Source organism: Oryctolagus cuniculus, chromosome 1 (genome assembly GCF_964237555.1).
Source record: "Oryctolagus cuniculus chromosome 1, mOryCun1.1, whole genome shotgun sequence".
In the NCBI taxonomy this organism is placed as follows: Eukaryota; Metazoa; Chordata; class Mammalia; order Lagomorpha; family Leporidae; genus Oryctolagus; species Oryctolagus cuniculus.
In genome coordinates this window covers 74,536,281-74,561,005 of record NC_091432.1, presented here as the reverse complement: position 1 = coordinate 74,561,005, position 24,725 = coordinate 74,536,281, and the positions used below count along the sequence as shown (strand labels likewise).

The 24,725-nt window shown below is 40.9% G+C and overlaps 1 protein-coding gene across 29 annotated transcripts in view; it reads left to right on the top strand.

Moving 5' to 3' along the window:
* The window catches only part of DLG2 (discs large MAGUK scaffold protein 2), a 2,256,157-nt gene that overhangs the window by 2,147,102 nt on the left and 84,330 nt on the right, over positions 1-24,725 (top strand). For all 29 annotated transcript variants that reach the window (XM_051821188.2, XM_051821179.2, XM_051821160.2 and 26 more), the window contains one exon: positions 19,159-19,335. In XM_051821188.2, the coding sequence (XP_051677148.1) occupies positions 19,159-19,335 (177 nt within the window). The remainder of the gene's footprint in view (positions 1-19,158; positions 19,336-24,725) is intronic.

Genomic DNA, 24,725 nt, shown 5'->3' with positions numbered 1-24,725 from the left:
ATTTGTAACTACCCATATACCACATAATATGACATTCTACCATTTTATACACTGTATATATTATATATATGTACATATATTAACTTCTGCATATAAAACACGTGATATTCATCTTTCTGTGTCAGGCTTGTTTCATTTAAGGTAACGATCTCCAGTTCCACGTATTTTGTTGGAAGTGTCAAGATTTCATTCTTTCTAAGGGCTGAGTAAAATTCCATCATGTATATATATCATATTTTCTTGACCCACTCATCAGTTGATGGACATCTAGGTTGATTCTATATCTTGACTATTGTGAATTGGGCTACTATAAACATGGGAATGTATCTGTCTTTTTGATATGCTGATACCTTTGTTCATTCAGCCTCTAATGCTTTTTCTTTTCTTTCTTTCTTTTTTTATTTTTTTTTGGCCAAGTCATATGCATTCCTACTGGCTTACCACAAATGCCACCTCTTCTATAAAGCTTTCTTAGGTTTCTCATAATATAAATTAATGTAACTCCATCTTCACCTTATTCAGCAACATATTGTTCATCATTCTTTTATGTACTGCTGAAGTATGACTTTCCTATAATTTGTGCACATGACTACCTGCCATGCTAGATTAGAATATTATTGATAGATAAGTCCAGGTTTTACTCATATACACACATAGCACCCAGCACTAGTTTTGGCATTTAGTGGATATCTAATCCATGTATGTCAAACAAATTGATACTAACATGAAAATAGAAGCTTTAATTAGTCAGGCCTCTCCTGAGTAACAAGGATGTGGTCTTCCTCGATAGGAAAAAAAGGTGCCCTGTAAAGCAGACACAGTAGTGGGTACAGACATGAAGGACTAGCAGACTTCAATGCATGCAGTTCCTAATTCTGCTGCTTATAAGCTACATGACTACAGTCAGATGACTTGATGTCTATGAACCCCATTTTTTAACCTGTAAAATAGGAAGAATAAATTCATAGTGTTCTTATAATTCAGCACCATACATGTAATGTCCCCAGTCTAGCGACTGGCCAACAGGAGGTATTCAATAACTGTTAATTTCCTCCCTTGTTTCTTTCTCCTGTTGAATCCTGTATTATCAGTATAGGTAGACTTAGCATCTTTGACTGAAAAATAAATACACAACTTGTATTTTAATGTCACATGCCTTAAAAGACTGAAAGATGTGGCCGGCGCCACAGCTCAATAAGCTAATCCTCCACCCGCGGCGCCGGCACACCAGGTTCTAGTCCCAGTCGGGGCGCCGGATTCTGTCCCGGTTGCTCCTCTTCCAGTCCAGCTCTCTGCTATGTCCAGGGAGTGCAGTGGAGGATGGCCCAAGTGCTTGGGCTCTGCACCCGCATGGGAGACCAGGAGAAGTACCTGGCTCCTGGCTTCGGATCAGCGTGGTGTGCCAGCCGCAGCACACTGGCCACAGCGGCCATTGGAGGGTGAACCAACAGAAAAGGAAGACCTTTCTCTCTGTCACCCTCTCACTGTCCACTCTGCCTGTCCAAAAAAATAAAAAGAAAGACTGACAGAAGTAACAATAAAATTAAAAGAAAAATCTTCAATTTTACCAAAACAATGCTACTAGAAATTATTTAAAGCCAACAAAAAATTAAATGTATCAGATTCTGAAAAAAAAAAATATTGAGAGTAGGGAGAGACAGAGAACAGCAAAGAAACATAATAAACCGCAGTGGGAGACTTTGGACTAAATAAAGGGCCAGTTTGGAGAAATAATGAACTATGTGACTTTTCCAAGAAATTACAAAAGCTCACATCATATCTTTGTGGATTATCAAGCAAATTACTTCACCAAAATAGATATTTCTCTGCTGATGTTATAGACTCCATATTATTTCTCTCTTGGAATCAATGACTCCATCTTCTCTAAATGATGAAATTAAATTGCAAGAGGCCCCTTGTGAATACTTTGGTCTGCCAGAATTGATCTAATTCTGCCCTAGGCAATGAGCCTCTGCCTTACCTAACAGTCTAACTTCATTAACTTCACAAGTTGATTCCCTTAGGATGCTTACCAGTCTGCAAAGCAGGGAAGATTCCTTCCCACTGTCCCAACTAACCAGTCTATAGGGTATTTCTTCAAAATCCAATACCTGGGGCTGATATCATGGTGTAGCAGGTTAAACCACTGCCTGCAATGCTAGCACCTGGGAAAGCAATAGGAGATGACCCAAGTTCTTGGGCCTCTGCATCAATATGGGAGACCTGGATGAAGCTCCTGGTTCCTGGCTTCAGCCTGGCCCAGCCCTGGCCATTGCAGCCATTTGGGGAGTGAACTAGCAGATGGAAGGTCTCTCTCTCTCCCCCCGAACCCCTACTCCTGCCCCCGCTCTATAACTCTGCCTTGCAAATAAGAAAAAAAAAAACTCTTTAAAAAATGCCTGCTTTCCTTTTGGCAAATTTGATGAGAATTAAGCTTTCAGCTTACCTAATTATTCCATTACAGTTGCTATTATTCCTAAAACTCAATAACCCAAGACTGCCAGTTAAATTTATCTATCATTTCTAACCTTGATTCAAGATGGCCAAATGTATGACTATGATGCACAGCCTAGAAGATTAATATTTGCTTTTCAAATTGTATAAAATATTTCTGCAAAAACTGAGGTAGTGAAAAATTCCTAAAGACAGCTGAAGTTCCAACTTTATAAATGATTGCATAGAGCTTGGATTACAGAGCACTTTCATTTTGTTGAGTGGTTAACCGCTGGTATCACTGGAAGTAACTTGGGATGTAGCCAAGCAGGTAGTCTGGCCAGGCTAACAGAAGTGGATGGCCACAGCAGGTTGTTAACACTCATCATTCAGAGTGGATAGCCCTTGGTTTCCTCTGTAGATTGTACATGACTCTACTGTTGTACTTAACAAACTCTAAAAATAATTAATTTTCTAATTATATGGCTCACCTACTAGACTCATAAATTGTGTGAGGTCAGACATATTATCTTGCTTCTTTTTTGCCTTTACCTCTGAGCACACTCTTTGGAGTTCTTAAGAAACAAATAATAAGAAACTGGACCCAGGTGGGAAGAAAGGGAGACAGAGAACAAGTAAAGAATATTGGCCAGTTCCAAGACAGTCCCCATACAATTGTTAAAAATCATGGAAGTCAGGGCTGTGAGATAGAAAAAGGCAGTAATGGCCTTTCATTATAGACTAATAATTGGAGTTGTGGATCTTGGACTACTCGCCTGGGATCAGTTGAACAACCTGATTGCTCACTTCTACTTCCTCATCCAGACATCTTCCCTAGCATCATCTCAGTTTGCCTTCCACTGGATACTAAATTTGCTAGGAAAACTAGTGTCACCAGGTTCACCTCATGCTTTCCTGCTCCTATCAGAGCTGATAGACCAACTTCCAGTTGGATTTCTCATTTGTTTCATTATCAAAGCCCAACTTTTGCTGATGTGAAAAAAACAAAAACAGTATCCAATAGAACTCCCTCATTCTTTCCTCCTCTCTTTAGAAATGTTCCTCTGCCTGTCCAGTTGTTCTCAATCCAAATCCACACACATGCTTCACTGGATTTGCCCTTGATTTCCACCTGGGAGCTTCTCTTGTTCTCTATGAATGTGATGAGCTTCTAACAAGAATATGTCTCTTTTTCCAAGGAACTATCATCTTCTTGTCAACATAAATAACTGCTGTGAACACAGGGGAGTCTTCTCTTAAAAATACATGCAATAAATAGCTTGTTGAATTGAATTCTGTCAAGTGGCTGTGGTTACTCCTTACAAGGAATAATCACAATTCCATCCTGCAGGTTTCCTGTGATTAGAGTTTGGGACATACTAGTGTTTCTCTAGTTATTTCAGGGAGGCCTTTTAAATTCCAAAAATGCTCCAAGGAGAAGAAAATGGACATCAATGAAACTAGAAGTGATTTTAGAGATGTCATGGCATCAATGTAAAAACATTTTTCTTCATTTTTAAAGGTTTTGGGACCTAATGTCCTAGATGGAAATTTTTCATGCTCCGATTTAAGGAGACCCAGAGCTCCTCTTAGGAGCTTTATGGCTGCTGTGAAGTTTAGGGGGGTGGGAGCAATGTTCTGCTTTCCCTGACTTCAGTCAGAGGTTTTATTGTTATGTTGCTAGAAGATTTCTTTTGCAAGAAAAAGGAATAGTTTACTTGGGTAATAAAAATTAGAGAACATTGCATGTAGATTATGATCAGATAGACAGATATGTCTGAACCTATCTATCTATCCTACTACCACCACGCTGGCCAAACCATCATTATTTGGTTGTCATCTTTGTTCACTTCCTAGGATCTCAACATACCATCTTGTCCATTCAGTTGCTCTCCAATCCATTCTCTACACCAGAGCTGAAAGATCTGTTTCCGTGAAAATCTTATCATCATACATCCTGCTAAAATACTGCAATGGGTTCCCATTGTCCAGAGGAAGAGAAAGTATTCTTCCAAAGAGTTAGAGGACCCTGTGAAACCTGGCCTCTCCTTCCCACTCGTCCTACCCCGGACTGTCAAGGACACTGATCTTCCTTTAAGTTCACTGACTCCCATTTCTCACCTCAGAGCCTCTGAGTGTGCTGCTCCCTCTAACCACACTGCTCATCCTGCAGTTCTTACATTGAAGCCTTCCAAAACCAATGCCCCTAGCCCAACCAGAGTCAGTTTCATTTCTCGCCATTGGATATTCTCATGAGTTATTTGCTCATTTGCTTTTTACAACATGTCATATTGGTAATTATGTCTTCTGCATCTGCCTTTCCTCTAACTGCCAAAAGTGCCACTATTTTTCTTATTCTCCATTGTATCCTCGGTATCTAACATAACACATTGCACACAATGAGCATATGTTGAATAAGACTGAAAGCATGATTACATGTTTAAATGTTGCACTGTATGGGCTATTTTTCAGCGCAGTCCTGCAGTTCTGTCTGATCACTTTACCATATAGAAAGAGAAGAGCATGAAGGAGAAAAAGGCCCACTGCTTGGCTAGTCTAGCCCACCTTGGGCTTTCTTTGCTCCAAATTCCCTTGGCATTTACAGCCTTTAGAACGATTAGCTCTAGATTTGTCACTTAGTAAAGGCCAGATAAGTGTCAGATATATATGTCAATGTTAAAATACACCAGTGGGATCAAATCATTCCTGCATTCCATAAAAGTTGAATTGTGACATAGTTTTCCATGCCAGTACATATTATTTTTGTTTTCCTTGTATCTGGGAACCAAGATCCCTGTTGTTTCAGTTTTATGTGTGCTACCTAAATCAATCCCAGTGATGTCTATCAAGCAGTATTGGTCTTTAATTTACAGAATACAAAACAGAATTTAAGGACTTTGCCTATAGCCACAGAACAAGTTAAATGGCAAACTGGGCGAGTGTTCCCAAGTCCAGCTAACATCTTCCACTATCTTTCTGCCCAGCATATAGTGAATATTCAGTAAATTAATACATGAATAAGTGGATGACTTACGCTTGGTATATGGAAAATATCTCAGCTTGAAACTTTAGAACTAAAGTTACAAGGTTGTTTTATTGGGATGCAACACTAATAATATTCACATAAGCCAAAAGTACTAAAAACATAGACTCTCCTATTCTGAATAACCTTAGTTCTTTTTTCCCCTCCAAATTTCTGAGCTATTAGCCAAAGCTAGGATCATTTCCTATAGACATTTCACTCAATTAAATAGAGCCACTGAACAGAACTCATACTGAGCAAAAGTCAGGCTGCAGCAAGAGTCTTTGGCATATCAGCATTTTTTGATAAGCCATTGAGGAAAGAGTACTATAAGAATTTGTAAAAGAAAATAAAAGGGATAGAAAGAAGAGAGAATGATGAGGTGACCCTTAGTAACCCACAATATATAACAACACCAAAACAGCAGCAGCTAAGACATGCACACATGCACATATATCACACTTATGTTCTGTGCCAGGTACTGATTGAGAGCTTTTCATCCACAATTCATTCATTTTCACAGCCACCTGTGAAATGGTTCTTACCGTGTTTCAGTGACTGTTAGTTTTCATAGTTTGTAAGATACAACTACTGTATCACCAAGAAAAAAAATTGTCAATTAAATTACAAGATGGCATCAACAGTTAAGATACACCCTGATATCACATTTGAAAATAAAAATGGTACATCTAAAAATGGATGAAATTCCATTTTAATCCTATTTTACAGTTGAGAAAATCCCAAGAGAGCCACTGAGATGAAGAAATTCTCACAGCTTGAGCTGTGATCACACAGCTTGAGCTCTGAGTTCAGTTCAGTTCAGTTCAGCTTCACACCACACACAGTTCAGTTCACACCATCTGTGTGAGATGCAGAGCTTATTGAAGCTTCTGCTCCTCATGAGTAGTGAAGGAAAGACACACCTACAGGCAAATCTGCTAAACTGTTACCTGATAAGAAGACCAAGGTCATGTACAGAGTAACAATATGACAAGGTGACTAGAAGGAATATCCCTCTCTGGATAGACTGGAAAGGTTTCCAGAGAAGTCATGAGTTTCAAAGTGGACTGAAGTTTGTAGGGTGGTTTATATTTTTTTTAATGTTAGCCAATGCTGCTTCTTTCTTAACAATACTTTAAAAAGTTCTTCATCAAAAAAACTGCATCTACAGTGTGCAATTTGTAGAAGTGTGTGTCTGAGAGAAAAGAGACAAGAAGGAAGAGAAGCTGAGAGAATGAAGCTGAGCCCTCAGAAATGTGAGGTCACTATTATTACAGAGGGTCTCCTATTCAGAGAATTTCTGAAGGACAAAGCTACTCAGTAGGGTGAACTGAGCAGGTGTGCTAGTGCTTCTCAGGTAGTAGATCTGGTCAAATTGTCCCTGCATTCATCAACTTCTTTGGGAGCATCTAATGAGGTTTTCTGTTCTGTAATTTTATAGCACCCATACTAATTTCTAACACAAATTGTGCCTATTTAACTGTTAAGTGTGCAGAGAGCTTTGTAGGTGCTTCCATGTTCTTAGAGCACTGTTTCCTTAGATGTCTGCGTGACAGACTCCATCTCCTTTAAGCCTTGCTTCATATGTCTCTTTCTCAGTAAGTCTAGCTTAGGCCACCCCCACTTAAAATTACCACCTTTACTATCACCACAGCCCTACTCCATCTCTTAATCCCAATCTCCCTTAACCCTGCTCTATTTTTAACTTTTTTCGGAGCAATTGCAAGCTCCCAATCTATCACTCTCTATGCTTTCATATTAGACTAATTGTTTTTTATTCTTCTCCTCCCACTAGAATGTAAGCTCCATGAATGCAGATGTTTAAAATTTGTTTAGCCTTATTTATTTGAGAGGCAGAAAGAGAGAGCTCCCATGTGCTGGCTGACTCTCCAAATGGCCACAATGCCAGCATAGGCTGGAGTAAAGCAGGGAGCAGGAAACTTAATCCACCACCACCACCACCCCCAACATAGGTGGGAGTAATCCAATTACCTAAGCCCTCACTGCCACCTCACAGGGTTCACTTTAGCAGGAAGCTGGTTCCAGGTGCCTGAACCAGGTGTGGAACTCAAGTGCGCCAATACAGGACATAGGCATTTTCATCAGTGTCTTAACTGCTATGCTAAACACTCACCCCATGGCAGGAATTTTGCCTGTTTCCATTTATTGATAGAGTGCAAGTTCCTAGAGTTATCATTGATTACATAGTAAATGCTCAATAAACATTTGCTGAATGAGTAAATAAATGGCCAGTGAACATGCTGATTTACACATTCTGAACCAAACCTTAAGTTCCACAAGAGTATCAGAAGCAAGCTCCTTGTTCAATGCTGAATTCCCACTAAGTAATACAGTACCTGGCACATAGTAGATACCCCATAAATATTATGTTTGCTGTTTAAATGAGTATCTTCTTATGTCTATTTGTGGGAGTATGGTTACATTCTGAACTCATTGTTTATACCTGGATGAGCAAGGAATCACCTGTCCTCTCTATCTGCCCTGATTCAATAGGTGATGGTAAGAAACACCATGGACCCTTGTAAAATTTTGAGGTGAATTTTCCATGATTCCCAATCTTCTTCTGCCACAATCTAGCATGTAGCTCTCATTCAGTTTTCTGAAAAATCATAGACAGAAACATAAGCTCAGTATTGGGGGAACTAAAGTGATTGCCCAACCATCTGGCTTTGTAACATGTAAATTTCATTATTTGTTCTGATGAACCACCACTATGATGTACCAAGGATATGAGGCAGTAATATCAACCATTCTTGGGTGTCTTTCTTCCATTTTTCATATGCCTGTGAGAAAAAGAATTTTATCCAGCAGCTCCTCTAAGCCAGACACCATGCTGGCTCATAGCATTTGTCAGTCAGTAAACACTTGAAAGAAAATGTGTGTGGAAAGCAGTGGTTGGGACTGGCGCTGTGGTGCAGTGGGTTAAAGCCCTGGCCTGAAGCGCCAGCATCCCATATGGGCGCCAGTTCTAGTCCCGGCTGTTCCTCTTCTGATCCAGCTCTCTGCTATGGCCTGGGAAAGCAGTAGAAGATGACTCAAGTCCTTGGGTCCCTGCACCCACATGGAAGACCCAGAAGTAGTTCCTGGCTCCTGGCTTCGGATTGCCACAGCTCCGGCTGTTGCTGGCCACAAAGGCCAGGTACTGGGCCAGGCCAAAGCCAGGTTCTAGGAGCCTCATCTGGCTCTCCCAGGTGGGTGCAGGGGACCAAACATTTGTTCCATCTTCTGCTTTTTCCAGGCCATTAGCAGGGGGATGAATCGTAAGTGGAGTGGTCCAGAGAAGAACAAGCACCAATATGGGAAACTGGCACTGCATGCAGCAGCTATACCCATTACACTGCAATGCCTGGGCAATGATTCTTACCCCTCATTTTGCAGTCAGAAACCCCAATACAGAGATGTAACATACTTTGCTGAAAATCACACAGCTGCTTAAAATGGCACTGCCAATATTAGAATCCAGGACTATCTGATGTCCCAATCTCATGATCTTATCTAAGTTGTTTATATATAAATCTAAATGCTCAAATGGTAATTGTATACCAGCAATAATGAATTTCCATATCAGAATACATCTGCTTTTTCATCATTGCAAGCTTATTAATTACTTGTGGTAAAACCCTGAAAGGCAGATACCAAATCTTGATCTATATTTTTAGTTCCAATCAGAAATTAAAGGTTGTGGGGTCAGCATTATGACATAGCAGTATACAGTCCCACTTGGCATGCCAGCATCCTGTATCAGAGTGCTGATTCAAGTCCCAGTGATGCAGCTCCCTGTTGTTACGTCTGGAAAGGCAGCAGTACTTGGGTTCCTGCAACCCATGTGAGAGATCAGGAAGCAGTTCCAGGCTCCTGGTTTTGGCCTGGCCTATACTTGACTGTTGCAGCCAATTGGGGAGTAAATCAGCAAATGGAAGATTCTCTCTCTCTCTCTCTCTGTGTGTGTGTGTGTGTGTTTCTCCATCTCACATTCTACCTTTCAAATAAATGGATAAACCTTCTTTTAAAAAGAAATAAAAGACTAGAATATGCAATCAGGATTGTGTCAGCCTCTCTGGAATATCTCAGTCTGTTTACAGTATCTCGATTGCCTAATACACAGAGCCAGAACATAAGAGCTCTTAAAATCGTCACAGCACTCGAGCTGTTCACCCCAGCCATGTTTCATTTTCTGCATAGCCAGCTGATGGGATTTTGGGTAAAATACAATTATTCTAAGAGAATTAATACTTACAGTTTCACCCAAACCTGAAACCTTAAGTACCATTTGCGGTGGTCCAGTGAGCTCTCCTCTGGGCAGTCTCAGCTTTGCCTCAGATGGGAGATTTGCCCGTGGGCACTGGAGTGTAGTCTAATCTCACAGCTGCCAGGATACAGCTGCAGTGAGGTCCCCTTGCTGGAGACTGGTGGTGAATTTTCTGAAATGATCCTTCTGACATAAGAAATACACTCACGTCTCATCCTTCAAATGGGAGAGGAGAGAGAAAGAGAAAGAGTTAGATATTACCTGTGGAAGTGGTACCTCTCCCCTGAATATAATCAAAATGCCACAGTTTCTGGGAGGCCCAGGCCATAAGGCCTCTGGTTGATGTACAGTTAGCTATATCTTTCATTGTAGCAGGGACTGTCTGATTTCTTGGGTGCAGTAGAAATTGGCATCTCCCCACCTGCCTCATAACATAGAAAGGAACAGTCTAGTATGATGAGAAGAATATCCTTTTTGTTTGTTTTATTCAGAGAGAAATCTTCAATCTCCTGGTTCACTCCCCAAATGACTGCAATGGCTGGAGCTGGGCCAGGCTAAAGCCAGGAGCCTAGAACTCCATCCAGGTCTCCAACCTGGGTGACAGAGGCCCAAGTACTTGGGCCATCATCTGCTGCTTTCCCAGGTGCATAAGCAGGGAGCTAGAACAGAAGCACTTAAATCAGCATTCAAATGGGATGCCAGAATCACAGGCAGCAGCCTAACTGGCTGTACCACAGTGTCGGCCCTGAGAAGAATTTTCTTTAGAGTTAAAATCTGGCTTCCAAAGTTATTAATAATTAAATGGCTTAAGCCATGTGACACCACAATCCATGACACATAAATTGGAATAATGCCTGTTTTAAGGAGGTGTATTTTGAATTAAAGATAATAAATAATCTAGAACTATTACAAAGTAAGGTCTAGTATTTACTCAATAATCATCAATAAGCAATTGCATCAAAACTGTTGAAATATAGAGAATTCTCTATAACAAGAATAAGTGACAAGTTAAAAAAAAACCTACAACTTTTATTGAGTATCTGCTATGTGGTAGGGCCTGGGAACAGGATGACTAGGAGCCTTCTCCATCCCCTGCACTTATACAAACTAGAATATGCAAAGGCAAAAAAATCACATCCTTTCCCACACCCATCTGGTGGGACAATGTTTTGAAGAGGTTTACCTTGTGTGTATTTTTATATCACATTTAAAAGATAACATATTCTATTCTCCTTCCAATATTTGCTCAACGCTAGATATAGGCAAGAGATGAAGTGAAGGAACTGTTGACTGCCAGTTATTGTGGTAAATACTTTTCCTATAACTTCTCATTGAATCTGCAAATATGTGCAATATAGAAATCTTTAACCCCATTGAGAGCAACACAAAAGTTCAGATTATCCCACCAATTTTCTTAATGACTGCCAGAAAGAGGTGAACCAAATGTGTGTCTCTTCACTCCAGGATCTATGCTTTTTGCACTATCCACAGCCACTTATTTTAACAATATGAAAATGGAACATACCTGTCCAAGTTCAATACAGTGGGATGGAGGAAAGAGCAGACTTTGTCTTCTGTTGTTTTTGTTCTTTCTCTTACTGCACCAAAAGGTGAGAATCAAGTCCTGTCTAATCAGAATCCTCAATTTCAAGAGATTAAGGAAATTGAGTGGAAGTACTCAGTTTCTTGGATTTCAAAGTTGTCATGGAAACAAAGGTCTCTCTAGCCCAAACAAGTTCACAGCACAGAAGGGAGTAATTTGCTGATTCAGTTGTTCATTTATAAATTCATCTGCAAACATTCTGTACTGAGGCTGGATCTGGGCGCTCCTGAGCTTCCACAGCTTCTGATGCTGTTGAGGAGGCCAAATTCATTCCCATTCAAGACTGGAAGTCATAGCCTTTCCAATAGGGATGCAAAAGTAGGATGCATCGCACCTTTAGAGAAAGAAAAGGCTGCTTCTTCTGTGCCTCAGTTTCTTTGTTTGAAAATAGAGGAAACCATATTTATCTCATAGGGCTTCAGGAGAACTAGACAAAGCATTAAAGGATAAGAAATGAAAGCCTTAAGCTCTTTGTCTGCAAAATGGAACTAGTTATCATGCCTGTAAAGCAAACTATGTGTAGGAATTCAATGCAATGAAATTATATAAAGCAGAGGTACTTTGCACGTGGCCTGGCCAGTAACAGGCACTCAGTGAGCTGTTATTTTTTTTTTTTTTTTGAGTAGTTGTTTTGATTCCAAAGAATATTTGACAAGTTCATCAAATTGGGGGTCTTTGCCTTCCACCTGACCCCTATTAAATCATGCTCTTTCTTGTCCTTTATATTCGTTTTCCATTGCAGTTATAAATTTCTTTCTTCTAGTTTTGAATTTGGCTACTACAGTCAAGTCTCTCTCCTACTGCATCTCTACTTTCTGCCTTTTTTTTCTCCTGCTTTTAAAGAACTCACGAGATTAGAATAGGTTCACCCAGATAATCCAGGCTACTTTCTCTATCCCAAAACACTTGATCTTAATCACTCTCCAAGTCCCTTTGCCACATGAGGTTCTAAATTCTAAAGATGTAAGACATAGAAGTTTCTGCAGAGCCATCACTTTTCTTTACACAGTACAGCCCTGATGATTCTTTTTTCCACGTAATTTTCCACATAATTCTGCTAAGCTGTCTGCCACTCCATAGCAAGAATCCCTTTCCCACAGTTTCAGGATCACGTTCCTCATTCCCTCTGATCCTTTCCCCTCTGCATTATCCAAGACCTGATTTCTCTAGGAAGTCTTTGAAGCTTTACTGGCAGCATCCATAAAGTCTGTATTTTTGCTAATCTTTGTCCAAAGCAATCTGTGCTATTCTATCATGTCCCCCAGCATCCAGCCTCAGGCCACTACCCAATTCCAAAGCCACTGCATGTTTTTTTTTTTCAACTTTTATTTAACAAATATAAATTTTCAAAGTACAACTTTTGGATTATAGTGGCTTTCCCCCCATAACCTCCCTCCCTTCAACCCGCAACCATCCCATCTCCCCCTCCTTCTCCCATCCCATTCTTCATCAAGATTTATTTTCAATTATCTTTATATACAGAAGATCAACTTGGTCAGTTTGCACCCACATAGATACACAAAGTACAAAGTACTGATTAAGTAGTAGTTTTACCATTAATTCACATAGTACAATGCATTAAGGACAGAGATCCTACATGGGGAATAGGTGCACAGTGACTCCTGTTGTTGATTTAACAATTGACACTCTTATTGATGACATTAATAATTACCCAAGGCTCTTGTCATGAGCTGCCAAGGCTATGGAAGCCTCTTGAGTTCACCAACTCCAATCTTGTTTAGACAAGGCCATAGTCAAAGTGGAAGTTCTCTCCTCCCTTCAGAGAAAGGTGTCTCCTTCTCTCCTTCTTTGATGGCCCGTTCTTTCCACTGGGATCTCACTCACAGAGATCTTTCATTTAGGTTTGGTGTTTGGTTTTTTGTTGTTGTTTTTTTTTTGTTGTTGTTGTTGTTGTTGTTGTTTTGCCACAGTGTCTTGGCTTTCCATTCCTGAGAAACTCTCATGGGCTTTTTAGCCAGATCCGAATGCCTTTAGGGCTGATTCTGAGGCCAGAGTACTGTTTAGGACATCTGCCACTGTATGAGTCTGCTGTGTATCCCACTTCCTATATAGGATCATTCTCTCCTTTTTAATTCTATCAGTTATTATTAGCAGACACTAGTCTTGTTTATATGTTCCCTTTGACACTTAAGCCTATCATTATGATCAATTATGAACTTAAACTGATCACTTTGACTAGTAAGATGGCATTGGTACATGCCACCTTGATGGGATTGAATTGGAATCCCCTGGCATGTTTCTAGCTCTATCATTAGGGGTAAGTCCACTGCATGTTCTTAAGTATGTGCAATTCAATACCCTATATCTGGTACTGCATTACAAATTAGTATTAATTTTGTATTGCTACCACTAAAAATTGCCACAAATCTAAACAGCTTAAAATATACACATTAATTCACTTAAAATTCTGTAGGTCTTATCCAGATCTCACCAGAATAAAAATGAGCTGTCAGCAGGCTGCACTCCTTCTGAGGCTCTCTATATTTGAATGCTGATTCTGCCACTTACTTGCTTTTTCATTTTAGCCCTTTTTTCTTTTAGTCTCATTTTCTTTATGAGACCAAAAAAAATGCTTACATGACAGGATTGTTGTCAATAATAATAAGTGGAATTCATTCTGTGTCGGGCACTTTACAAGCATCATCTATTTTTGTATTTCCACAACAACATTTTGAGTTAATGCCATACTTATCTGTGCTTCCTGGATGAGGGAATGGTCATGGCTCAGTGGTCATCTCTGAGGTTAAATAACACTTAAAATGCAGGGCTAAAATTGGAATAAGTGGGACTTTAACCCAAGCCTCTTCTGTCTTGTAAGCCTGACATCTAACCCATAGGCTGTCTTGCCGATCCCATAAATGCCTAGCTCATTGTGATACACATAATAAGCACTATTTCACTAGGGACCCAGGTATCACACAGCTATGAGGATGAGCAGCTGCTTCACTCGTCCCTTACTAGGTTTCCCAATTGGCAAGAGGCCCCTGCCTGTTAAAATTCAGGAGGGGTAAGAGCAACAACAGAAGAATTGTATTATTCATGTCAAATTCCACTTGTCTAATGGACTTGTTAAAAGCACCCTGGGTGGAAAGTGTGAGTCTTAATGGCATTTTATAAAAGTTGCTGTGATGAATTAGCACATAAAGCAAATTAAAAACAGCTTATCGCTTTCTGAATTAGGTGATGGGGCATTGTAGCATTTTTCCCAGGCGTGAAGATCCATTAATATCCAAAGGAGTCAGAAGCTGCTGTAATGTGTCAGATGTTTGGTTTTAGGGACCTGATAAGTCTGAATCAGTATAATCCTGGAGGATAAATTGTCTAAGATAAATAGAGCTCATGCAAATAGTATGTTGCTGAGCCTCTCAATGAAGACTCCTATTGCTAAAGGCAGGAGTGGGAAACTCCCCTTCAAGGACCCTGTGAAATAGAATGCAGCACAGTAGAATGAATGAATGACTTGATGGGGACCTCTAGAAAGAAACCCCACTCCTCCCCTCACTCTTCCAAAAGGGACACTGAGGCTTGAGAGACAAAGTCGTCTGAAACATTTCCACAGACCTGTATTGAGAATGTGGATCTGTGAGGGCACTGAGTCCTGAAGATAGGTGTTTTGGTGTCTTATATGCAGTCCAGAAGACTTGTGCTAAATGGCATAGGTCCTCTGAATCACAGCCCAGGACAGTTTTCAACTTAACAATTATAGTAGTTAATGTTCATTGAGTACTTACTACTGACATGCTGATGTTTTATATATATATTATATATATATATATAACCTCCTCATATATATATATTTATATATAGTTTCATGCAATACTCACCATAGCTCTCTGAGATAGCTGGTGTAATTATGCCGGTTTTATGGTTAAGAAAACTTGAGTCTCAGAGTATTAAGTTACTTACGCTATATCAAGCAGTTAGCAAAGGTGCAAACTCAAGCAGTGTGACCCTGGAGCCTGCTTGCTTGGCTACTGACATACCAGGTTCCCTGATGGTTTCTGCATGTCCACTCCCCACACTTTACATCTCAAAGGAGTCTAAATCCCAGCAGTGCTTTTAGGATAAGAAATCTTGATACAGGAACTGCATGCTAAGGGAGCTTCAGGAATGTAAAGAAGAGGTGGTCAGACATGAAACAGAGATTTAAAGTCCCCAGTACTGGCCGGCGCCGCGGCTCACTAGGCTAATCCTCCGCCTAGCGGCGCCGGCACACCGGGTTCTAGTCCCGGTCGGGGCGCCAGATTCTGTCCCGGTTGCCCCTCTTCCAGGCCAGCCCTCTGCTGTGGCCAGGGAGTGCAGTGGAGGATGGCCCAGGTGCTTGGGCCCTGCACCCCATGGGAGACCAGGAAAAGCACCTGGCTCCTGGCTCCTGCCATCGGATCAGCGCGGTGCGCCGGCCGCAGCGCGCCGGCCGCAGCGGCCATTGGAGGGTGAACCAACGGCAAAGGAAGACCTTTCTCTCTGTCTCTCTCTCTCACTATCCACTCTGCCTGTCAAAAAAATAAATAAATAAAAAAATAAAATAAAATAAAGTCCCCAGTACTGCAAGGCCATGAGCATAGCCAGATGGTGGTAGGCTGGAAAACTGAGCCATGTCATAACATGGCCAAGAATATAGATTTTGGAGTCAGATGACTTCATTTTTATTCAGTCTCCATCATGTGAATACGTGTGACATGAGACTTCCCTCCCTTGTCTGTAAAATGGGGTACTAATTTTTCCCTTCAAGATTGTTATAGTAATCAGTAAAGACAACTACAAGAGTCAGGCTGCTTACTAAGAGCCAAGTAGAGGTAGACATTGTGGTCATCACATCTCTACTCCCCCGGTTACCACTGCCACCACCTCCCAGGAACCAGGGGCCAAAACAAAGAGTGCTGAACTAGAATTGGGTCTGAAGACCCATCCTCCATCCCTGTGGTAGTGTTGTTAATCTGTGTATCCTGGTAGGTTAGTCAGTGGGCCTCCCTTGTCAGTAAAAACTGTTATATTACTATGTCCACTTTAACCTCCTCCCAGTAATGAGTATGGGAATGCTTTGCAGTGTATAGTTTTCGTAGGGGTTCCTCAAGATAACCTACAGCATTGAGGATTCACAGTTAGAGGTCTCAGGACTTGGTAGATTTATGCTCAGGGCTATCATTTATGACAGCAAAAGGATAAAAAGCAAAATCAGCAAAGAGAAAAAGAACATGGGGCAGTTTTAAGGGAATTATGTGTAAGCTTCCCAAAGTCATCTCTTAGTGGAGTCACACAGAACACTCCTAATTCCTCCAGTAGCAAATTGTGATAACTGGCCTGAAATGCCATCTAGCAGGGAAACTCACTAGAGACTCAGTATCCAGGATTTTCACTGGGGTCTGGCGGCACTTCTCTGCCTGGTGTATAACCACACCTCCAAGAAGGAAAGCGGAAGTTCAGCATAAGTGATACTTTTGTACGGTTTAGGTATGTGAGTTATTCTTATCAGAAGCTGGTGGGAACCCTTCCAAAAGCTACGTTCCCAGGTGTCAGCCAAAGGCTACCCTTGCAATCAAGACTCCTGATGGATAGAAGTCTCAGGCTTGCCATTCAACCCTTTTTTGTTTGGAGTAGAATCTATAGGAAATATTTTTATTTGTATCCACTCAAAAGGAAAAGGAGAGATAGAAATAACAACTTGAGTTTGTAATACTATTCCTCACTATGTGCCAGACACTGCTATACATCCTTTATGTGGATTACTGTTGTAACATCTCACATATACAACTCCATCATCATCATCAAAATCAGTCTATTATATATGAGGAAACTGAAGCATAAGACAGGTGAAGTAGCTTGCCCAAGTAACTAGCTAACTAGGCAAGTAACAACTAGTAAGGCATCATAGGAATAGGACATGGCCTTAGTAGTGTGGCTGTACTTTTAACCATTATGCCAGCTCTGCTACACTGAACCTGCCATAGGCTAGGTGCTATGTATGGGTTGTTTCATTAATGCTCATAGCAATTCCAAGTAAATGTAGTTGTTAGAATAATTTTGCATCAAAGAACCTATGGCTCAGGAATGTTAATTTATGTCATATTACAGAACCAGAGGAGTGACAGCCTCTGGAGTGAGACTCTTTTCTTGGCTAGGGCTTTTTCTGGCTAGAACTTTGTCTGTACCTTTGATAGGGAAGATGCAGATGATCAAGGTGGAAATGATTTATTCTGGGAGTTCAGGCCAAGAAATTCTGCCTGCATATCATCACTTAGGTACAAAGTTAACAGAAAAGGAGACTGTTTTGCAAGTAATTCAACTTCTCCTGTGGTATTTGAGAGCTATAGGTCATGTCTTCAGCTCTTCTTGGTTGCCATGACAGCAGATGTGTCATTTCTTTGATGGGGGTGAGGGGAGAAGAAGAAAGGAAGGAATCACACTTGGTCCTCAGCAATTTTAGAAAAATCTGCTCCCCATATCTAGCTCACTTTGCATATCCAGTGGATATACTCCAAGGAAATTCTTAGAATGAAATCAAAGGGGAATAATAAGGGAGGGGGAAAGATCTACCTTTCCAGGAAAATCATAGCCTCTGTGTGTGGGGCAGTGGTTTTTAAGAGTGAGGGATACAGCAGGAGGCAGACAATATAGGGTTTGGAACAGATTGTCACTTCTTAAGACAACAGCAAAATAATAAAATCCTGTTCATCATTTTGATTCTGCTTCCAACCCTGGCACATAGTACATATTACAGTGTACTAGTCTTCAAAAAAGGATAAGAAAATGCCCTTTAATGAGGGAAACAGAAAGCAAGAATTACAATTCAGAGTGATAAGGGCAATGATGAGATAGGTTTGATATTCTATGGAAGCAAAAAGATTTATAGTGTTCTTCATATGATTTTGATATATCTATATACATACATATAAAATAGATATATTTTAATTAATTGCATTTAGGCACTTATTCATATTATTATAATAACTCCTTTAGCCATCCTATATGCCACTGACTGGAGGGATTCTGATTCCGTATGAGTAACCTTTAAATTGTTACAGTTTGAGTATCCTTTTTCTGGAATGATGAGAACCAGATGTGTTTCAGATTGTTTTGAATTTTGAAATATTTTCATATATACATAATGAGATATCTTAAGAATGGGATCCAAGTCTAAACAGAAATTCATTTATAATTCATATGCATTTTATTTATATAGACTAAAGGTAATTTGATACAATATTTATAGTGAACCTACATCTGACTACTACCCATCACCTGAGATCAGGTGTGAATTTTTCCACATGTGGCATTATGTTGGAACTCAGTTTTAGATTTCAGAGCATTTCAGATTTCAGATTTTCAAATTTTAAGGATCCTCAACCTGTACCATTTTTTCCACATTATAAAGGAAAAAGTTCTATAGGCTGAGCTTTTTTGTTTATAACAAACAATACTTCGTTAAAAAGATAACCATGTTTCTCTTTATTATTTTCTTCTATTTAGTAATTTTAAAATTTGTAGCAGGAGGAAAAAAAGAAATCTCAGTTGGTAAACTGACCTCCTCATCTCCCATTATCTCCTTGTGATATCCTATGGTCTCCAAGAAAAAAAGCAGACCCGAGTTTTAGGGATTTATAGCCTGCCCCTGTCACCATCAAAGAGAAAAAAGAACTATCCTCTATTTTTGGCCAAAGCAGTGGGAATGTAGACTGTGACCCAGGAGTCACCCTGAGAATGAGTAACAAATGAAAAATGGATTGGCAGGGCCAGAGTGAGCATCCAAGACTGAATCCTAAATCTGTGCTCTCAGAGATCCCTAACAGCGTCTTGCTTCGTTTCCTCTAGAGCCATGTTTGACTATGACAAGAGCAAGGACAGTGGGCTGCCGAGCCAAGGACTGAGTTTTAAATATGGAGATATTCTCCATGTTATCAACGCCTCCGATGACGAGTGGTGGCAAGCCAGGAGAGTCACGCTGGAGGGAGACAGCGAGGAGATGGGCGTCATCCCCAGCAAGAGAAGGTAAGGATGCCTTTTGGGTATCAGAACATTTGCTTCTCAGCCATCCAGAGAGTTGATGAGGAAAGGGGAAGATGGGAGAGACTCTTCAAAAATACCCATGTAAGCAGGACGGACAATCTGCAGGAAAACTCTCATTGGTGACAGGCAACACAAATTAAGCATTCTCATTCTCCTCATTTGAAGGTTTTACCAAAGTTGGTGACCATGAACAGGCATGAAGGAAGAGAGAAGATCTGTTTATATCATATTCCTAAAACTTTTATGAAAGATTATACTTATCAGCCTTTATTCTGACTTACAGATTCAATGGGTTTATTCTAGAGTAGAGGTTCAACTTTTTTTTTTTTTTTTTTTTTTTTTTTTTGACAGGCAGAGTTAGACAGTAAGAGAGAAAGGTCTTCCTTCTGTTGGTTCATCCCCCCAATGGCCACTACTGTCAGCGCGCTGCGCTGATCCGAAGCCAGGAACCAGGTGCTTCCTCCTAGTCTCCCATGCAGGTGCAGGCACCCAAGCACTTGGGCCATCCTCCACTGCCTTCCTGGGCCACAGCAGAGAGCTGGACTGGAAGAAGAGCAACCGGGACTAGAACCTGGGGTGCCGGCGCCGCAGGCGGAGGATTAGCCTAGTGAGCCACGGCACTGGCCTTAGAGATTCAACATTTTTAAAAAGCCCAGGTGTAAGCCAAATAAAGTAGGCAATTTCTTAGGCTAAAATCCCTGGTTATGTACCATCTCCAAACGTCAATGGAAAAAGCTGAAAACCTCCATCCCAAATTCAGTTGCTTGGATTATGAGCTGTCAAATATCAGGTGAGGTCTAAGGAATGGGTTTACACTGCTCTTTCCTGTTTGAGTTTCTCTTGTTTCCCACCTCATACTTCCCAATACTCACTCAGATATTCAGTTCTATGTCAGTTTTCCTAAGCCAAGAGTATCTTGCCCTTTCTCTTTCAAACATTTCTTCAACTACAGCCAGCTCATGCATTCATCCCAGCAGCTTCTTTTTTTTTTTTCCTTGACAGGTAGAGTTATAGATGGTGAGAGAGAGAGAGACAGAGAGAAAGGTCTTCCTTCCATTGGTTCACTCCCCAAATGGCCACTAAGGCTGGCTTTGTGCCGATCCAAAGCCAGGAGCCAGGTGCTTCTTCCTGGTCTCCCATGTGGTGCAGAGGCCCAAACACTTGGGCCATCCTCCACTGCCCTCCTGGGCCAGACCCAGCAGCTTCTAATTACCACCACCCCAGAAGAACTCTCCTTCCTACGAATGTCCTTGGACAGCACCATGTTGCTCGAGAGACAAAAATCAACTGTATCCTAGAACGCAGACATGGTGTAAAATCAATGAGGGTGATGATTTTTCAAATCAGCTACCAACACTTTTCAAGGTGCAAGTTACTCCAAGAGCTCTCCTCCTCCTATTAGACCCCAAAATAAATCCCCAGTAAAGCCACAAATTCAATCACGGATACACACCAAGTGGCACAATGATTGAACTAGTACAAATATAGTGGGCAGATGAAACTTATACCCCAGAGGAACTCTGGGAGACTGTCCTTCCCCAGAAAAAAAACCGGTCCCATCTTTCTCTGCCTGTGGTCACACTACCTTGGGAGGAATGAGACAGGGAGGGCAGCAGGCCAGTTGTTCTGTGGCCACTTTCTTTCCTTTACAGGAGGAGTCAGGGAGTCTTCCCAACCCCCATGCCTGTGTGCATGGATCTCCCACCAGCAAACCCGTAGGTAATTGCCAGTCCTTGCTTTGCAAGGGCTTTCTGGCTCTACCATGCCTTGTAGTGTTTTCTGGAAGGTTATATATTCAAAGCACTGATTCTCAGCTCTAGACTGTTTATATTATACATTTCTCCATTTCTGTTACCTTCAGATTAAAAAAAAATGCAAAGACATTCATATTTCGTTTGCTGGATTTTTTTTTCTTTGCAGTTAATGATGTTGTCAATTTGGTCTTGATTAATCTTTCTTCTTTGACGTTCTTTTTTTAAATAAAGATTTATTTATCAAGTCAGAATTATGGAGTAAGAGGGAGAGGTAGAGAGGGAGAGAGATTTCCATCTGCTGGTTTACTTCCCAGATGGCCACAATGGCCATCACTGAGCCAGGCTGAAGTCAGGAGCCAGGAGCTTCATCCAGGTCTCCCACATGGGTGGCAGGGGCCCAAACATTTAGACCATCTTCTGGGGCTTTTTCCAGACCATTAGCAGTTAGCTGGATCTGAAGCAGAGCAGCTGGGACATGAACCTGCACCCACATGGGATGCCAGCGTTGCTGGTGGTGGCTTTGCCTGCTATACCACAATGCCAGCCCCACTTTGTTTGCTTTGATTTAATTAACTGGAACTGTTTAAGGAGCTGCTCTTTAAAAGAAAAAGCCATCTTTAAAAAAAAAAGTGCTCTTTTTTAAAAGATTTTATTTATTTATTTGATAGGTAGAGTTATAGACAGTGAGAGGAAGAGACAGAGAGAAAGGCTTTCCCTCCATTGGTTCACTCCCCAAATGGCTGCAACAGCCAGAGCTGCGCCGATCCGAAGCCAGGAGCCAGGTGCTTCTTCCTGATCTCCCATGCAGGTGCAGCGGCCGGAGCACTTGGGCCATCCTCTACTGCCCTCCCGGGCCACAGCAGAGAGCTGGCCTGGAAGAGGGGCAACCGGGACAGAATCCGGCGCCATCTTAGTAACCATACTACAGTTGGCCTAGAGAAGAAGTTTGTCCAATGACTGGAATATTGATATTGGTTCACATTCTAGTTCATGAAGGGTGCAGTAGCCCCACCTTCTGAATGAATATATATACATATAAATTTTATAAATATATAACATTTAATTATATATTTATCACATTATAAGTGAATTTCTGTTGATTTTTTCCTTAGGGTTTTAATTATTTCATAAAAGTAACTTTTGTTATTTTATATGCTTAAAATTAATACCTTTCATTATAGAAAAGTGGGAAATTTTAGAAAAATATAAGGAAAAAGTGGAAATCACTTATATCCTACCCCACAATCTTCATATATTTTTTTAATGAATTTAAAATCTAAATAAATTTATTAGGTTGGTTTTATTTTCCAGCCTCTCTCCTGAGTACAGTTCATCTAGTAGACTGGTTTGTTAAACAGTCTTATACTGGATATCATTAGTGTATTATCTCACCCTTTACAAAAATGTTTCTTATTTATTCCATTTAATCATTTCAGTGAAACCATGAGATGAACGGTATAAATATTATCATCTTCCTTTTGTATTTTTGAAGATGGTGAATAAATCTTATTTAACAAAACGCTTCTATGGAATGCTAGACTCTAGGTCCTTCATAAGTATTAATTTCTGGGGCTAGCACTGTGGCATAGTAGGATAAGCCTCTGCATGTGGCGCTGATGTCCCATATGGGTGCAAGTTCATGTCCTGGCTGCTGCTTTTCCAATCCAGCTCTCTGTTAATGGCCTGAGAAAGTAGTGGAAGATGGCCTGAGTGCTCGGGCCTCTGTACCCATGTGGGAGACTCAGAAACTCCTGGTTCCTGGCTTTGTATCAGCCCAGCTCTGGCCATTGTGGCCATTTGAGGAGTGAACCAGAGAATGGAAGACCTCTCTTTCTGTCTCTCCCTCTTTCTGTCTGTAATTCTGCCTCTCAAATATATAAATAAATATTTTTTAAAAATAAGTATTAATTTATTTAAACCTCATTACCTATGAGTGAGATGTTATTACTATCTTCATTTTATAAATAAGGAGGTTGAGGCACAGAGAAGTCAGTTAATTTATCTGAAATGACACATCCAGCGAGTTTCAGAACTGAGATTTGACTCCAGGGTACATAATTGCTTTCAACTCACATGCAGTCCTGTCTCCCAAAGGTACAAAAGTCAGAGTTGACAAATTCAGTTCAGCAGATGTTACTTGCTCAGCATCTGCGTCGGGCACTGTTGTAGGGTCGCTCCCTGGAGCCTGTCATTGGTGGGAGCAGCCTGTAAGTATCCCATAGCTACTCTGTCATTACCAAGGGCAGCAGACAGAGGGCTGGCTTCCATCTGATGATAGCATTAGGTATCATGCTAACTGTTTTCAAAAACATGAGTTTGATTTCATCTTCACAAAAACATCGTAAGGAAACTGAGGGTCAGAGAAGTCAAGGAACTAACTCAAAGATACACAACAAATTACTTGTTTTCCATTAGGACAGAGAGCTTTCCACTAAATCGGGAGCACTACCGTAGGAGCACTTACCAATCAAAGAAATTGCCAGAGAATCCAAATTGCCTGCCAAAATCACACTGGCAGCAAGAGGGCTACAGAGACTACAGCTCTTAGGTTTGATGCCCCACATTTGGAGGTCCCCTTGAAAAGAAAGAGAAAAAGAGAAGTTCATGCCTTTGCCCAGCTGGCAGAGTAGGCCTGACCACGGCAGTGAGCACTTGAAGCAGGGACCTCTATTACCTCCCTTTTACAGACAAGGACATTGGGACTATAGATGACAAGTGACATCATGGACAGCATTCTCATAATCATCTTAGCAGCAGCTGAATGTGGATTGTGTTCTTACAATGTATCAGACACTGCTGAACAATTTTCTTATATTATCTCATTTAACATTCATCTATTTTGGAGTCTATGTTACTATGCTGATTTTACCAACATGAAAACTGAGATCTTATGAGATTCGAAGACTGTCCTAAGTCACAGACCTATATTTAGTGGCAGAGGCAGAATTCTTTTTTTTTTAAATAATTTTTAATTTTATTTTTGAAAGGCAGAGTTACAGAGAGAGAGAAAGAGGGAGATCTTCCATCTGCTGGTTCCCTCCCAAAATGGTCACAGGACTAGGCCAGGACTAGGCTAGGACTAGGCCAGCCTGAAGCCAGGAGCCAGGAGCTTTTTCCTGGGTTTCCCACATGGGTGCAGGGGCCCAAGCACTTGGGCCATCCTCCACTGCTTTCCCAGGTGCATTAACAGGGAGCTGGATTGGAAGTGGAGCAGCTGGGACTTGAACCACTGTCACAGTGTCAGTCCCCAGAGGCAAAATTCAAATCCAAATCTGTATGATTTCAAAAGCTGGGTTCTTATCATAGAAAATCTGTTTTCTGAGATTACATAGTTTCTGAGTAGCCAAATTGGTATTTGTCCTTAAGCCTTTTAATCCAAGTTTCTAGTCATTGGTCCACTGTGCCTAATCACCTGGATTCTCAGATGATAGCTCATTGCTAACATTATATAAGAGTTTATTCACCTAACCTTTATAGAAAGCCTGTGTTCCACTACTAGGGATGACCTTTCAGTTGTCCCTCCTACAGAGCCTGTGAGGGACAGGCAAAGGAACTCCCAGCACTAAATGATGTCCTCACTATCCAGTGCTCCAAACCGTACCCTATTATGTGTTTGGC